We start from the raw sequence: 17,720 nt of genomic DNA, 5'->3' as shown, positions 1-17,720 counted from the left end.
CACACAGACACACACACACACACACACACACACACTAAACTGCTGCACACACACACACACACACACACACACACACACACACACATGCTAAACTGCTGCACACGCGCACACACACACACACATGCTAAACTGCTGTGTACACATACACACGCTAAACTGCTGCACACACACACATGCTAAACTGCTGTGTACACATACACACACACGCTAAACTGCTGCACACACACACGCTAAACTGCGGGGTTCAAACATCAGGAAAACGGGGAAGATGATGAGTTAGAAGGAAGTGGAGATTGGAAACAGCGATAGATAGGATGTCAGAGGAGAAGGGAATGGATGAAGAAGAAGATAAAGAGCGGATGCTGTTTTCTTACTCCAATTTCCTGATCTCTCCAATACTGGTAGGCTAATCCACGGTCTTAATCTTCAGTGTAACTGCTGACTCTCAGGACAAGTTTCAGGTTCAGATTCAGAGTTTGTGTCTCCGACCGTCGGGAGTTTGTTACATGCAAACATTAAAAGTTCTGCTGAAATTACCATTTGTACAGCACTTAGTATAGGACACTCGATGCCTTTTACCTTTGGGCAACACAACTTCTGACCATATATTCTGCACTGCAGGGGTTAACTATTAACTAAAACTATTAAAAAACATTTGTGTTAATTGAAATAAAGCTGAAATAGAATAAATATTAGATGAATACAAATTAAAATGGCGCAATATTTAAGTGTTATTTGAAATATTTAAGTTGAAGAAAAAGAGAGAATTGCGAGAACTAAAGTCAGAATTGTGAGATATAAACTCACAACAGCGAGACAAAAGTGAGAATTGAGAGAAAATAACTAAAAAGATTAACTCATAATAATAATAATAATAATACTAAAACTGAATTAAAAATAAATTAAAACCAGTTAGAAATATTTTTAACAACCTAAAAGTAATAAACGTGAGAAAAGCATACAACAAAAGTAGTAAAAATTTAACAAAATTTAAACTGAAAACTAAAATAACAAAAATAAATAAATAATAATAAAACATTATATATATATTTATTTCAGTTTTTTTCTTTTTGAATTATTATTACTGCAGCATCATTTATTTATTTTTATTGTGGTGTGCTTATAAATACCAGATATTAAAATTATCGATACAATCATCAATATACAGTGAGGAAAATAAGTATTTGAACACCCTGCTATTTTGCAAGTTCTCCCACTTGGAAATCATGGAGGGGTCTGAAATTGTCATCGTAGGTGCATGTCCACTGTGAGAGACATAATCTAAAAAAAAAAATCCAGAAATCACTATATATGATTTTTTAACTATATAAGGTTCCCCTGCTTAAACCAGCACATGTCAAGGCCCGTCTTAAGTTTGCCAATGACCATTTGGATGATCCAGAGGAGTCATGGGAGAAAGTCATGTGGTCAGATGAGACCAAAATAGAACTTTTTGGTCATAATTCCACTAAACGTGTTTGGAGGAAGAAGAATGATGAGTACCATCCCAAGAACACCATCCCTACTGTGAAGCATGGGGGTGGTAGCATCATGCTTTGGGGGTGTTTTTCTGCACATGGGACAGGGCGACTGCACTGTATTAAGGAGAGGATGACCGGGGCCATGTATTGCGAGATTTTGGGGAACAACCTCCTTCCCTCAGTTAGAGCATTGAAGATGGGTCGAGGCTGGTTCTTCCAACATGACAATGACCCGAAGCACACAGCCAGGATAACCAAGGAGTGGCTCTGTAAGAAGCATATCAAGGTTCTGTCATGGCCTAGCCAGTCTCCAGACCTAAACCCAATAGAGAATCTTTGGAGGGAGCTCAAACTCCGTGTTTCTCAGCGACAGCCCAGAAACCTGACTGATCTAGAGAAGATCTGTGTGGAGGAGTGGGCCAAAATCCCTAATGCAGTGTGTGCAAACCTGGTGAAAAACTACAGGAAACGCTTGACCTCTGGAATTGCAAACAAAGGCTACTGTACCAAATATTAACATTGATTTTCTCAGGTGTTCAAATACTTATTTGCAGCTGTATCATACAAATAAATAGTTAAAAAATCATACATTGTGATTTCTGGATTTTTTTTTTTAGATTATGTCTCTCACAGTGGACATGCACCTATGACAATTTCAGACCCCTCCATGATTTCTAAGTGGGAGAACTTGCAAAATAGCAGGGTGTTCAAATACTTATTTTCCTCACTGTATTTACACAATGAGCCCCCAAATTAAACTCTTTCTTCTCGCATAATAAAATAATTTCAACCTGAATCAACATATTATGTGCATTTATCTATTGGGCAAGTACAGCCAAATGTAATAAGAATAAGAGTAATTTACATTTAGACAGTCTCTGTCACAGAATCAAGCTTTTCAGGGATAAAAGACGAGCCAGTCGTGGTTTCTGTTCTCAATCAGTTCAGCTTTAGTTTGAGAGTTTAGTATTAGAGCTTGCACTGACCATCTCAATGCATGTGTTAAAGAAACGGACACGATATTCAAGAAGCAAAACCATTTATTATCATCAAGTACAAGAATATCAAACGAACAGAGAACCAGATTCGTCTGGACAAAGACACTCGACAGCAAAGATCTTCCCCTCACAGTCACTGTTTTAATATCATATTCGTCAGATTGTTCGTGATCGTTCTCATGAGCAAAGGCTGAGGAGGAGGAGTTTGTACAGCTGTCAATCAGCAACTCGGCCATGCTGATTGGTCGGAATGCGAGTTCTGGCTCCTCCCACTACTGCCAGTTAAAGCTCCGTCCTATAAGCCGGTAGAAGTTCAGATTGTGTTGGCGTAAATACAAACGCAGCTGACGGAGAACAGAGTTGTTAACCGGAGGATGAGGACGTCCTTTGGACTCGTGAAGGCATCGCTCGTGTCCATCGCTACGAATGCAATAGAAGCCTTTGGTTTGGTTGAAGTAGAAATTGGACGCCACGATTCGAGGCGGGAGATCGAGGAATCGCTCGACCCGCTGGAGCTCCGGCAGCGGGTCGTGGATCAGCGTGTCTCCGTCCACGATGTGAATCTGCTCCAGGGGAAAGTGCTGGAGCCAGTTCCTCATGTGCACGTCGTAGAGGCTTCGCTGGATCGCTTTGTAACGCGTGTTCAGCGCGCCGTTCTTCACCAGCATGTTCTCGATGGCCTGAACGGGCTTGTGGTTCTCCAGCCGGTTGAAGTAGACTTGCGTGTAATCCGAGATGACTCTCTCCGTAGGGTCTCTGAGGATCAGCAAGAGTCTGATGGACGAGTTCATGCTGTGAATCCGCGCGGGAGCAACCGGAGACGTGAAATACCCCGGCGTCTTCTCCACTGTGATCTGATGCGGGAACGAATACGGCATTTGCTCGCGATACCAATCGAAGCCTTTGGCGTAGTTCTCGTCCCAGTCGAAGAAGTGGACTTCAGTGGCGGCCGCTGCCACTTCCGGATGAATATCCAGCATTTCCAGCAACGCTCTCGTTCCTCCTTTCCGGACGCCGATGATGATGCTGTGAGGAGTGTGTTTGCTGGTTCCTGGAGGCGGGATCAAAGAAGGGGTGAGAGTCTCGTTTCCAGGGTTTTCCGGGGCCGGAGTCACTTGGATGAACTCTGGAGGAGCGGCATACGTCCGGAGAACCAGGAACAACACGTAACTCAGAAGATTAGCCATGGAGAGAGTTGAAGAGACTGAGGAGATAAACGGCGGGTTGGTGTTGAAATGCAACGGTTTGTGTTCAGTCACGATAGCGAGTCAAGCGATGGCGGATTCCTCCCGTCGGGCGTTCAGGGACGAGGTGTGGCCACCAGTCCGAAGCGCATCTGGAAAACACAAAGAAGTAAAGATGAGTTAACGTGACTTAATAATAATAATAATGATAGAAACATCCCTCAAAACCACATGTGACTTTTCCTCAGCAGAGGCTGTGATTGGATAACTGGAGTAACCAGCGGACCAATGGCATCGCAGCATCTCTAATGTTGGTTCTGAAACACCCGAGTTATTTATGATGGAGGGAAAAGAGCCCGATTGCAGAAACGTACACTTTTATTACTGATATTTTGCACCAATTACCTAGGAAGTGACCATTTTGTTCTCTTGAACACATGGGATACACATGGGATGGAAACGCTGCTTCATTCACAAACGATTTATGCAATATTACAATTTTGTGCACAAGTTAAATTAGCAACTTTAAATGGAAAACTTTGCTATTGTCTGCAATGTTGACCAGGATCTGTTGATGTTTTCCTCTCTTCACTTACAGATCATGGCCACTCAAATCTATATTTGTAAAGAATTTTTGGTTACACTTTATTTTAAAGCTACACTGTGTAGGATTTTCTCCCATCTAGCGGTGAAACTGTTTATGACTACCAACTGAATATTACGTTCTAGCCCCTCCCATTCCGAGTGCGTTTTAACTCCTACGGTGGCCGTATTACTTCAAATCTGCCGGCAGTCGCGAGTAATCTCCCCCTCGCATTCGTCACGGCGCCACTGAGTGTAAAAACGCGAAAGGCGAAGCTTGAATTTCCAGGTATGTCCCTCTTTGGCTAATGTATTTTCAAGATGGAGGCGCAACATGGCTGCCGCCATTCGAGCGACTCGCTCGTTCTAAATGGCAGATTCTACGCTTACGAGAATACTTGATTAGTTGGTAGAAGTAATTACACATTAATGAGCACATATACTTTTGAAAGAACAAAGTGTTTTTTGCTAAGAATCAACTTAAAAAATTACACAGTGTAGATTTAAGGTGTCAGTATTACAGTGTAATTATATATTTAAGTACTGAGTAATAATAATTAACTGCATGTACTTACTATAGGGTTAGGATTAGGATGAGGGTTTGGTTTAGGCTTAGTTGCATGTAATTATGCATAATTTATAGTTATTACTATAGTAATTACATGTTACATATGTAACAATGACACTGTAAAATAAAGTATTACTGATTTTTTTGGTAATTTGCTAATTCAAATGCTCTACTTAGCGCTGAATCAGTGTTATTTTAGATATCATTATAGTTTTCATCAATTTCACAGTCAATGTCATGCTGATCCACAAAGATGGGTATTACCATCTAAAAGACCCTCCTGAGAAAACGTGACCAACATTATTCAGATTTCCTCCAAATAGATCCTATATTCAAGCCAGTTAAATTGTTTTGATCTGATTTGCAACTTAGATCAAATAGACACTCATGCAATATCACAAATAAATCCACTATAACACACACACAAAAAAGAAACCCTTATAACTCAGAAAGCAATTTGATTATATGTGAAGTGTTGCTATGTTTATAAAAATGCATTGCAGTTCTACTCAGTAAAACACTTGGCACAAGATTACCCAGCATTCCTCAGAGGATTCAATCAGTTTAGTCCTTCCTCAAGATCAGCCAATCACTCCACAGTCTTTTTTAACAGGTCACATTTAAAGTCTACGGTTAGTGTTATAAGAGACCGAACAAGCACTAACCGACGGCGTAGACGTGTTTCTTTTCACTTGTGTCGCTTCAGTGGACTTGAAGAAAAGCCAAGGTCAGAATCACAGGAGCGCAGTGAAATGAGGAGGAATATGAGAGCGAAAAAAATCCTCTGAAGGACTCGCTGATTGAGTTCAAAGGATCTTCAAGTATCCCATGCAAATGTGCGAAATCACAAACATCTTCTGACCTTTACGCTTCATCAAATCTCAAAGCGTGGCAAACAGAGACACAGTTACCAGACCCTCTCACACAGACCAAACAGTGCAAGCCTCCAGTCAAAATATTCCGGCAGGGAAAGGTCACTTCCATGGCATTTACCCGCCGCTCTCGAAACTGATTAAACCTTGTAACTCTATTACAGATTACAGCCATCTGCACTCTTTCATAGAGACACGATCACTTGATTTCAGCTCTGAGAACACATTATCCAAACTACACTTCGGTCAAGTCAAGTAGATATTAATCGTGTATTAATCATGTTTTTTTTAATGAATTGCCACTTCAAACCACTATCACCGATTGAGTCCTTGGACGCTCACTGGTCAAGCTGGTTTACTGTCACATGTGACCAGCAGCGCTTGCAACAAACCGCTTAAATGAAGGAAAAAACACCTTATAATTACAAACGAGGGTTTCTAGGCCCTGCGATGTGGAAAACACTCACTCAAAAAACGAATTTTTGCCTCTTGTTAAATTTAATTTATTAAAATAAGCAAAAGTAACACAAATTGTTTAATATTTTGTCACAACTTAATTGTGTTCAATCGACCTAATGTATTTAAAACTGAAGTTTACTTACTTAATTTGTGTGAAAACTACATGAATCATTTTTGTTGACAACTAACTGGGCAGTGGATCTGTAGTTCCCAGCATGCTTTGCAAGGGACTGCATTAGGAGTGTAAATTTCGGGATTAAAGTGTTATTTTATGTGTTTTTCTGTAAATGGAAAGATGTTAATGTTAGTGTTTAATATTCAGTTATGTTAGAAACTTAGAGGACTTTCTGTAATGCTTTTGAATTTTGTGGTTACCATTATGCAGAAGAGTGTGTTTAGTTTAGGGCTGTGGGCCTCGGTATACACTATACATGCATTAAACCTCACTCGCAGACCTGCGTAAGTAATATTCAATATTACTCTGTAAAAAGTGGTTTTAAATAACACTAATATCTTCTATCATTGAAAATAACTTGTAGAGTCAAATTAGCTAAAATTATAATGTTGGCGATTTTAGGCAGGGCAAAAATTAAATGTAGTCAACCTGACAAAACTTTATCTAGCAGGAATGTCTAAATGAATTGAAGTTCATACAACAAACCATTTCAAACAAATTAAGATTTTGATTGAAAAATGTACTTCATTTTCGTGGAAAAGTTTTCCTTAATTTAATCAAGTTCGTTCAACAGCTTATTTTTTTGAGTGACTGACAGAATCCTGTCATACAAATGGGTTTACTGTATAATGTCATGGAATTTGGTCAATTTTGGATTAATAAAAGTTAAATTTAAATTAATAAAGCTCTTCACGACAAGCTCTTCACCAAAATAACAACTTGAAATTGTGAGAGAAATTACTTTTGTCTCAAAGTACTAACAACAATAATATTATACAAATATTACTGTATATAATTTTAAGGAATATCACACTATTTTTCTTCCATGTTTTACTTTAAAAAGTTAACTTCTGTTTTTCTGCCAAAAAATGACAGAAATTGTTCAAAGGTTACACAATTTTTTAAAGATTAAATTTTCAAAGATTTATGCATTTGTTTGATGTAATTTTTGATAATAGATTTGTATTAAATCATAACAAATAATCCAGAAAAATACAGAATTTCTGAAAAAAATAAAACATATTTCTTTGATTTCTTGAACATTTTTTTCAAGTTTTACTAATTAAAATTGATTATACATCTTTTTTTGAGTATTAACATTTAAATAAACAAATACAATTTAATCCAGAAAATGAAAACAGAAAAAAATGGATTTTGGGTTAGAAATAAAATGCATTTAATTGCTCTATTACTGATAACATTTTAATAAGTTATTATATTAAGCCATTAAAACGGAATCCTAAAAAATTTGAATGGTAAACATGGAATTTGGGAAAAATTCACAGCACTCTATCATTGTTAAAAAAAATTATACATTTTTACATTGTTAAAGATTTATGAAGTCAATGGATTAGACATCCTTTTTGATTATTAACATTTAATTGAACCCTTAAGAATGGAATCCAGAAAAATTAAAGCAAAAAACATGGAATTGGGGAAAAAATGAAAGAGATGTCACAGGTTTGTTGCAATCGAGTCCTAAGCGTGTTTTCATGACTCTCACCAAAAGTAGCTCAGCAATGAAAACTTTATTTCCTCCTTCCACAAACTCTCTCTCTCTCTTATTCCCTTCTTCTTCCCGCAAGCCGAGAGGAACTGATGTCTCGGATGCGCGGTGACGTCTGAAACAGCAGAAGAGCTGAAGGCCTGACGCTGACAGCGAGACGCCAGGACGAGTTTACTGTCCAAACCAATCAGGCTCACAGGAGCCACTCAAACGGCCGGTCGCAAGCGTTTCTGGGTGATTCAGCAACAAAATTACACTATACATGTGCATAAGATGCAAAGAAAAAACAACATTTCTTTTCATTTGCACTTTACTTTCAATGCAAATACATTCCCAGGGAAAGCATGAGCTGATAAAATGAAAAGCTTTAATGCAATGCAAATATGGATAAGAGCGTCTGCCAAATGCATAAATGTAAATGTGCATTATAAAAGTATGAGATGTGCATTGCATGGCCATAAACATGTATACATACAGCTATAATATTATGTATAAAATATGTTTAGAACCAAGTGAGTATAGGCCTAAGACAAAAAACAAGAGTTAACTGTAATGGTCAGAAGAATATAAAAATAATTCATAGCTAAATAAGTAAAAAAAAAAAAAAAAAAAACACAAGCTGACTATCATATTATGGTCATAAGTATATAATAAATACAATTTATAGCCCACCCCAAAAACTAAATAAAATGAAAATAAATAAATATACAAATAAATAACATCACAAGCTGACTGTTAATGGTCAGAAGTATAATATATATATATATCAGTGATGCGCGGGTCAATGTATAAACAACCCGCACCCGACCGACGTTTTAAACTAACCCGCCCGCAACTCGGACCGCAAAAAAAGAAAAAGAAAATATTGTACCCGACCCGCTTCCTGACCCGCATTTTTTAAAAGTAGTAAATGCTCATCGTTGCGTCGTTGGGAAAAAAAAAGTATAGGCCTATAGCCTAGGCTATTCTTATTTTGTCAAGAATTATAAAAAATCGTCAATAAGCTCATAATTTGTAAATAGTCTAAATGTTAGTTTTAACAACAATTTTAAAAAGCTGGCTATGTCTATTTTGATGTTTCTGTGCAAGTTCAGCAGACAGTGAGGTTCGGGTTTGTTCCGATCAGAGCTCGTGAGCGGAGAGCTGAACCTATTCCGCTCCGCTCACTCATTCCGCAGGGTCGCTCGCTCAACCCAGAATGGCCTGCTGGTTCGAAAATATGTGGAATAAGGGGTAGCCTACCTCCGTCTAATTTTTTTTTTTCTAGTCGACTAGTAGTTTTTAATTTGAACCATTCGTGGACAAATCACCCCTTTAATTTATTAGCCTACTTAAATAGGCTATAGCCTATGGATAATAAGCGTTATGACCGCACGCATAAAGCTTGCCACAAAGAACCGGTTAAAGTAATGATTATGAATGTGTCTAAATTAGCAAGGAGACATTTAATTGTTTAGTAATAAACTGGTGTTTTCTGTGTCGCTGCAAAGATGAAGTTGACAATTCGGACTCGCCATGAACGCCAGAGAGAAATGCACATTTCATTTGGATTAGCCTACATAATCAGAGAGTATAGGCTATAGCCTATTTATTTTGGTTTGAATATTTTTGTTTAAAAGTAGACAATTGATTGATAAAACATTGATCAAAATTAAGATACAATTTATACAAAACGAAAATCTTTTAAAAATAGTTTTAAATAAAACAAAACGTCGTCAAAATCATGTTTTACCAAAAACAGCGCCGTTGCTAGGAGGGCGCCAGCGCCTCTGCCTCTTAACGCCTCTGCCTCGCAAGTGGATGATGATAGCCCTGAAGACGCCTAGCAATGATAGCCTATACATTAGTGGTAGTATACCTTTAGTTAAGTTATACCTTAAGAGTCTTCGTAGCGCGCTAATAGACAATATTTTCGGAAAATGCAGCCCAGGTATGATGCGTATGATGTGTAATGGAGATTCCAAAGCGCTCTTCTTTGGTCAGAACCACGGAGAGCGATCGCGGATAGGTCCGTCCTATACACCGAAACTTTTAACAATGCAACTAAATATTTAAAGAGCATCAAGCTATTATAATCTATATTATGTATACGCACGCACAGATAATAACAGCTATATTAGTCAATATTTTTTTAATTAAGTTAAGCAGTGATTGGATAACGTTTTTTATTTTTTTTATTTAACGTTTTTAATTTATTAAATTATTAATTTCAAACGACCCGACCGACCGCGACCCGAATATCATTAAAAATATTTTTGGATGACTCGTAACCGCGGGTGACCGCGGGTGACCGCAGGCACCCGCTCATTTCGGATCAACCCGCGCATCACTGATATATATATATACACTGTAAAAAAAAAACCTGTAAAAAAACGGTATTATTCCGGCAGCTGGGGCGCCAGAAAATTACCGTAAAATAACGGCAAAAAACAATCACGTTAAAATACAGTAATTTTCCATAATTAAATAACAGATTATATCTTTAATATTACATTAAATCTTATGTAATTACTGGTATTTTTAATGTTTTAAAAAGTCATATACACCTTTAAAACAATTAAATACTGTAAATTTAAGGTTTTATAAAATTATTTTATATAATAATGCTGTCTATCTACAGTAATTTTCTTTTAATATAGTTTTTATGTGTAAAATAACAATGAAATTATGTATAAAAAATGCACACAAGTACATAAATTCAAATACAAATGTTTGTAAATTTAGTTTTATTTTTTATTTGTACAGATCCAATTTCACAACATCTCTAATTACGTTCTTAATAATAGCAAATGTACAGTCAATTTCTTTTAAATTAACTAAATGTATGAGTACAAATTACCTGCATATTTAAAGTATTAGTAATTGAACAAACACTAAACATCAAGATAAGTGATTGATAGGAAATAGAAGCTTAGTATATAATTTAGAACATGTAAAAATATCCACAATAAAAAGCAATTACCGTATACCTTTACAGTATAACTTATTTTAACATTTACAATTACATTTTATCCAAAGTGACTAACCAATTAAGATAATAATTAAAGATAATAAAAAGCAACAAGTGCAGTGACAAGTCCCAGTTAGTCTAGTACAGTACACATAGAAAGGTGTTTTTTTTTTTTTTGTAACAAAGATTAAGTATTATTGGGTGAAGTGTTTATGAAAAAGATGGATCTTTAGCAGTTTCTTGAAAATGTGTTGCGTTGCGCCGGTCATTCCACCACCAGGAAACAGTCCAGGTAAATGTCAGTGAAAGTGGTTTTGTGTCTCTTTGGGATGATGGCACCACAAGGCGCCGTTCACTTGCAGAGCACATGCTTCTGGAGACACACAGATCTGAAGTAGTGAGTTTAGGCATAGGGCTACCTTTAAAGACAACTCTTGCTGCAGCATCTGGATCAGTTGCAGAGGTTTGACTGACACTGGAAGAGCTGCCAGGAGGGCATTACAATAGCCCAGTCTGGATAGAACAAGAGAGTTGTGTAGCTCCGATAGGAAGGGCCTGATCCTCCTAATGATAAGGCAAATCAGCAGGATCACAGCAAGTATGTTTTGGCTGAAAGCTGAACCATAAGCAGTTCTGTCTTGGCAAGGCTGATTTAAAGGTGAAGGTCATTCATCCAGCAAGAATTTTCCATCAGGTAGGCTGAGATGCGAGCAGCAACCGTCAGATCATCTAGCTGGATTAAAAGATATGTGTCATTAAGATAGTAGTGATAGGAAAAGTCATGTTTCTAAATGACAGAGCCCCACTAAGCAAAATGATGTCCGAAAGACGTCTTTTCAATGTCTTTGTTACAAAAATCAAAGGTTGAAATGCCGTCCACTGAGGAGCCAGAATGAAAGTTATGAAGTCTTTTTTTGACGTGTTCTGCACGTCCGATATAGACGTTCATCGAACCTTCGTACAAGGTTAAAACTAGTTAAAATGTGGCCATTGTGGACATATTTCAACATCATTTATGGTCTCATTTAGACATAATTACTTTGACTATTGCTGTCAGATGATCTTAGTGAGAATTAACAGAGGTTTAGATGTTGATATTCGTTTAATTTGAAGTGTCACCATTGTGGCGATCCGTGTTTGCTTTAGTTGGGCTCTTGGTCCCCGTTCCTTTTATTTGAGCTTTTCTTTGGCTGCTGTAACAGTGTGTTTGTGTAACACAATTGTTGTGGCAGAGAAAGCCTAGAAAAAGTTTGAGGTGTTATCAGTTCAATGTTGATGATGACATAATTATCACAAAAATGGGCCTTTAATATTGTGTTTAAAGTTTTGTGTTTATATTTGCCGTTAATAACCACCAACCTTGTGGAACTGCATTATTGGTGAAGGTGTATTTATTTGAAGGTGTGTAAAAAGCATGTGCACATGATGTTTTGAGCAAGAGTATCATACAGTCACACACAGACATCAAGATTGTGCATATGATTTCCAACAATGGTGACAATTAAAAAAAAAGCTTCATGCTGCAATGCATGATGGGTAGCTTTCATAGTACAAAACTCATCCTTAATTCCCAAGCTTTTTTTGGTTGTCACCGTTGTTGTGATTCATATCCAAAATCTTGATGTCTGTGTGTGACTGTATGATACTCTTGCTCAAAACATAATGTGCACATGCTTTTTACACACCTTCAAATAAATACACCTTCACCAATAATGCAGTTCCAAAAGGTTGGTGGTTATTAACGGCAAATATAAACACAAAACTTTAAACACAATATTAAAGGCTCATTTTGTGATAATTATGTCATCATCAACATTGAACTGATAACACCTCATACTTTTTCTAGGCTTTCCCTGCCACAACAATTGTGTTACACAAACACACTGTTACAGCAGCCAAAGAAAAGTTAAAGTAAAAGGAACGGGGACCAAGAGCCCAACTAAAGCAAACACGGATCGCCACAATGGTGACACTTCAAATTAAACTAATATCAACATCTAAACCTCTGTTAATTCTCACTAAGATCATCTGACAGCAATAGTCAAAGTAATTATGTCTAAATGAGACCATAAATGATGTTGAAATATGTCCACAATGGCCACATCTGAACTAGTTTTAACCTTGTACGAAGGTTCGATGAACGTCTATATCGGACGTGCAGAAAACGTCAAAAAAAGACGTCATAACTTTCATTCTGGCTCCTCAGTGGACGGCATTTCAACGTCTGATTTTTGTAACAAAGACATTGAAAAGAAGTCTTTCGGACATAATTTTGCTTAGTGGGTAGTTAAAAAAAAAATAAAAAAATAAAGAAAGATGGGTGGAATCTAACACAATCGTAATCTTGCTGTAGCAAATCCAAACCTTCTGCATACTTTTAGTGCAATCATATGGAATCAGAAGACTGTTATGAACATATGGAATCAGAACCGTTATGATTTTTATGTTTTAATGAATTCTTCCCATACCTTGTTTGCCATGATCATCTGCTTTCCACGTGACCTGAAATCACACACACACACACACACACACACACACACACACACACAAGTTATTTTAAAACTCAGTATTAGATTTACACATGTCAGAATATGTTCCATTGGGACAATGCAAAAACTCAAATGACTATGATCTTGAAGCTGAGCTGGAAAGGCTAACAGTAATATTTTGAGCTGCCGTGTGATTTTAGCTAAGTTACATTTATAGAAAGTAAAGTTAAATGAATATGATTTACTGTGACCTAGCTGCACACCTAGGTCCTAGGGGTTCATCATGTTGTATTCATATTCTAGTATTCCTGTTCTAGGCTTTCCTGTATCATCAACAAGTACCTTAAGTTACAGTATTTTGATTTCTTAACGGTCTTAATAAAGTTAGTCATGTTAACTATTACGAAATAAACAAAAGAAACACGGTAGGCCTATTTTTAGTAAAACTGTGGCTATTACAATGGTAAAAAATCAGCTAAAAACGTGTTTACTACAATTTTATTATAATAAAATAAAGTATTTTTTTAAGAGAAAAGTTTTCAGCTTCCAGACAGTGTTTCAAAATATCCCGCCATTTATTGATTTAATGTTACTGACTATCATAACGAAGATTTTATACACAATTATGGACTTTAATATGAATAACAAGTCTACTAAAGATTGTTTTAGGTCTTTAAGTTAATAAGTAGAGATGTGGGTTGGGTTCAACTGATCTTTCTTAACACAGATCGATAATTAAAAACGCATGCTGCATTTTCAGTGTTTTGCCCTGACCCAGTTATAACTGAACATCATTTAAGAATGCTAACGTTAGCATGGAAACTGTCTAACCACTTAACACAAATGTAATATAAAATATCGTACACACATGTAGTATGAGACTCTTACCTCAGCCGTTGATCGGTCGGGATGAGGTCCGCTGTGACGACGAACCAGGCTCACTGAAAAAGGGCGCATTATTTCTGGACTGACTGACAGACTACAAACAACTAATATGTGTTCAGCGCTCCTGCTCACGGCTGGTTGCTTCTGTCGAATACGATTATAGCTTTGAACCACTGTGATCACAATCCACGACTACTTCACGAGCGTAGACTGAAACTTCAAATCTCCCGCTTGCCCTTGACACAGATCGACGACAGAGACCTGTAGCTAACTGTTGTGGGCGGGACTAGCAGCAACGAAACGTAATGGCGGATAATTTGAATCTGCGCGCGCGCGCGGGCACACACACACACACACACACACACATACATACAAACGCACACAAAGCCACGCAGATTTGGAAAAACGATTCATAAAAGACATAAAATATAGGCCTAAATGAAATTTTCGGGCAAATAGCCTACAAATGATGATCAAAATGAACATCTATTTGCAAGACAAAATTAAAAGACTATAAATAATTAAATAGGCTTGCCTAATGTGTGTACAAATCTTAAAACTCACTTTAACCCCCACATGCTTAATAATCTTTAAGGAAAACATGTTTAGTGACTGCTGATTTCTGCAGTTATACCTTATTTTCTTTGTTTTCTAATTCCACAGAAATAATCTGTAAAATATTACTTAATTTTTTATGTAAAATTACACATAACCCTATAAAATTACAGAGAATTTCCTTTTAAAAACGTAAAATTAATGTAAAACCAAAATAAAAGCAATTACCTGTAAATTTAATAGTGGACCTTTAAATTACAACAAATATCTGTAAAATAACAGGTATTCACTGTATAATGACAAAACGACAAAATTCTGTTAAAAAATACAGACCGTTTCCTGTAAATTTACAGTTTTTTTTTACAGTGTATATATATATATATATATATATATATATATATATATATATATATATATATATATATATATATATATATATATATATATATATATATACACACACACACACACACACACACACACATATATATATATATATACACAATATCACATGCTGACTATCATATTATGGTCATTGGTATATAAATAAACAGCCTCCAAAAATAAAATAAATGTAATTAATTAATTAATTAACAAAAACAAATAAGTAAAATAACATCACAAGCAAGTAATGGTCATAAGTATATAATAAATAAAGTTAATAAAAACTACTTTATCATGTAACGTCAGTGGTATATAATGAAAAAAAATCATAGATAATAAATTGATGAGATTGAAACGGTAAAATAGTCAAATCGTTACTGTTCGCATCACTGTGCATCAAGTGCTGAGGAAGATTTATATATGCTAATGAGCATTTGGTTTCTGACCAATCACAGCAGACTGGGACATCTGACCAATCACAGCAGAGCAGCTCTCAGAGAGGCGGAGCTTAGACTGAATCTTCAAACGAAGCGTTTCAGACTCTGAGAGAAGAGAGCTGATGTGCAGTGGAGATTATGAGGACATTACAGTGTTTTTGACATTGGATGCGTGTGAACGTGTTGTAGGAGAAACTAAACAACATTAGGAACCTTTAAAATAGCATAATAGGGGCTCTTTAAACTTAATACAATTACATTTACAGATATTGAGTGCTAAACATGCCATTACAGTCCTAACATCACATAATTCCTTCCCTTCTTCACAGTTGCTCACGTCTCTGCTTCTGTCAGCTGGATCTATTTACAGAAGCAATATGTTAGCGGCTCTTGATATATTCCTCTGTCTGCGCACACTACGAGTCTCCGACTACAGCTCAGATGATAAATGTGTTGGTTCACGCATTCACACACGTGTGTTCTGAGCTACAAGTCTCTCCACGGGACACAGAGAGCCACTAATTACCCAAACGCCTGTGTCTGAGTCTCAGGCTTTCCTCAAGACGAGATGCAAACAGCAGGGAGTGTGATGCTTAGCAGAGCCTCGTTTCAGAGCGATTAGCATAAAACAATAATTAATCCAATGAAGCCTGATGTTACAGTGCTCTTTTCCCACAATATCACAACTGTTTTCACAGCCGATAAGGAGGATTTGTGGAGACGCTATCGGAGTGAGATAACACACGAGACGAGGTGAAACGTCACACTTCTCTCACTGTAAGGCCAGGCGAGGACACGTGAAGATGAAAGAACAATATTCTAATAATCATAAATGTCATTTTACACTCTTAAAAAATAAAGGCTGAGGAACCTTCAACATCCACGGAATCTTTCTATTGCACACAAGGTTCGTTATAGTGGAAAAAAGATCTTTAGATGATTCAAATGTTCTTTATGAAGGGCCCTATGTGAAATCAGGTTTATTTTCCCCCAAATATCATTGTGTTTTTCATTCAATTTTTATTGTTTAAATGTTTCTGGATTAAATTTGTCCCGCCCCATTAAATTTTAGTAATCTAAAATAATTACTTATACAATTTAACATCAATTTATTAACATTTTATTTAATAAAAGTGGCATTTTTAGGCCCCTATAATTATATATATATATAAATATTTTTTTTTTTTCACAACGTCTGTGCTAATCTTTCTGGATTTCGTTTTAATGGTTTGATTAAATAAAAAATAAAAAATAATAATAAATAAAAAAATGCACATCTGATACATTGAATTCTTAGAATCTTTACAAATAACAAATGTATAATTTTTTTTTCTTTTTTACGAAATCTTTTTTTTTTTCTGGATTTATGGTTTACTGTTAAAATTAAAACACGGAAGAAACAAAATTATAATTTATTATTATAACATGCAGACTTTTTTGAGCTTTATTTACCAACACACACACACACGTATACATATGTTCACAAAAAAGAAATTCTGTACAAAAAATATTTTTCTTACTATTTACTATATTTTGTTGTTGTTGTTTTTCAGTGAAATATGACCTAAAAATATGACCAGAAATGTTAAGAAAAAGTAAAAAAATATAAGAGGCTTAGTGAATATTCACAGACAGTAGTCTATATCCAAAATTTACCAAATTTAGTGACATTTCATGTTATAAATTAATTTTTTTTGATTGGATTCCGGGATTCCGGACCGTTTTCCCCCATTCCCAGCCCAACTGGTGCATGTTCATTCTCACACGAGCTGTAAACACACACACACACACACACACACACACACACACACACACACACACACACACACACACACACACACAATGCCCTGCGGTGGGGAGGAGCTGAAGGATCATGGGAGGAAGAGTGTGTATCGGGATCAGAAGGGATGATGGGAAATCTTCTCCCGGGTCAATCCTCCATCCACACACACTCTCACTCTCTCTCTCTCTCTCTCTCTCTCTCTCTCTCTCTCTCTCTCTCTCTCTCTCTCTCTCTCTCTCTCCATTTGCAATGGAAAATCCTTTATGGTGCCATTGCGGTTAATTCCTTTGTATCTGTTATAAACCCTGAAAGTAGTGACAAATGTCCTTTTTGTAATGAAAGAGAAACTGTCTTCCATGCTTTTGCAAAGTGTTACAGGTTAAAACCTCTATTTTTGTCATTAAGCAATAT

At 36.5% G+C, this 17,720-nt stretch overlaps 1 protein-coding gene across 5 annotated transcripts in view; it reads right to left on the bottom strand.

Annotated features, from left to right (window-relative positions):
* Positions 1-2,505: 2,505 nt before the first annotated feature.
* hs3st1l1 (heparan sulfate (glucosamine) 3-O-sulfotransferase 1-like1) overlaps positions 2,506-17,720 on the bottom strand; it is a 61,850-nt gene continuing 46,635 nt past the window's right edge. For all 5 annotated transcript variants that reach the window (XM_081350691.1, XM_081350689.1, XM_081350688.1 and 2 more), the window contains one exon: positions 2,506-3,815. In XM_081350691.1, the coding sequence (XP_081206817.1) occupies positions 2,752-3,666 (915 nt within the window). In that variant the 5' untranslated portion in view covers positions 3,667-3,815 and the 3' untranslated portion in view covers positions 2,506-2,751. The remainder of the gene's footprint in view (positions 3,816-17,720) is intronic.

The sequence above is a fragment of the Scardinius erythrophthalmus genome, assembly GCF_964197995.2.
Source record: "Scardinius erythrophthalmus genome assembly, chromosome: 21".
In the NCBI taxonomy this organism is placed as follows: Eukaryota; Metazoa; Chordata; class Actinopteri; order Cypriniformes; family Leuciscidae; genus Scardinius; species Scardinius erythrophthalmus.
The sequence above is the reverse complement of the archived record's forward strand: the minus strand, read 5'-3'. Positions and strand labels throughout refer to the sequence as shown.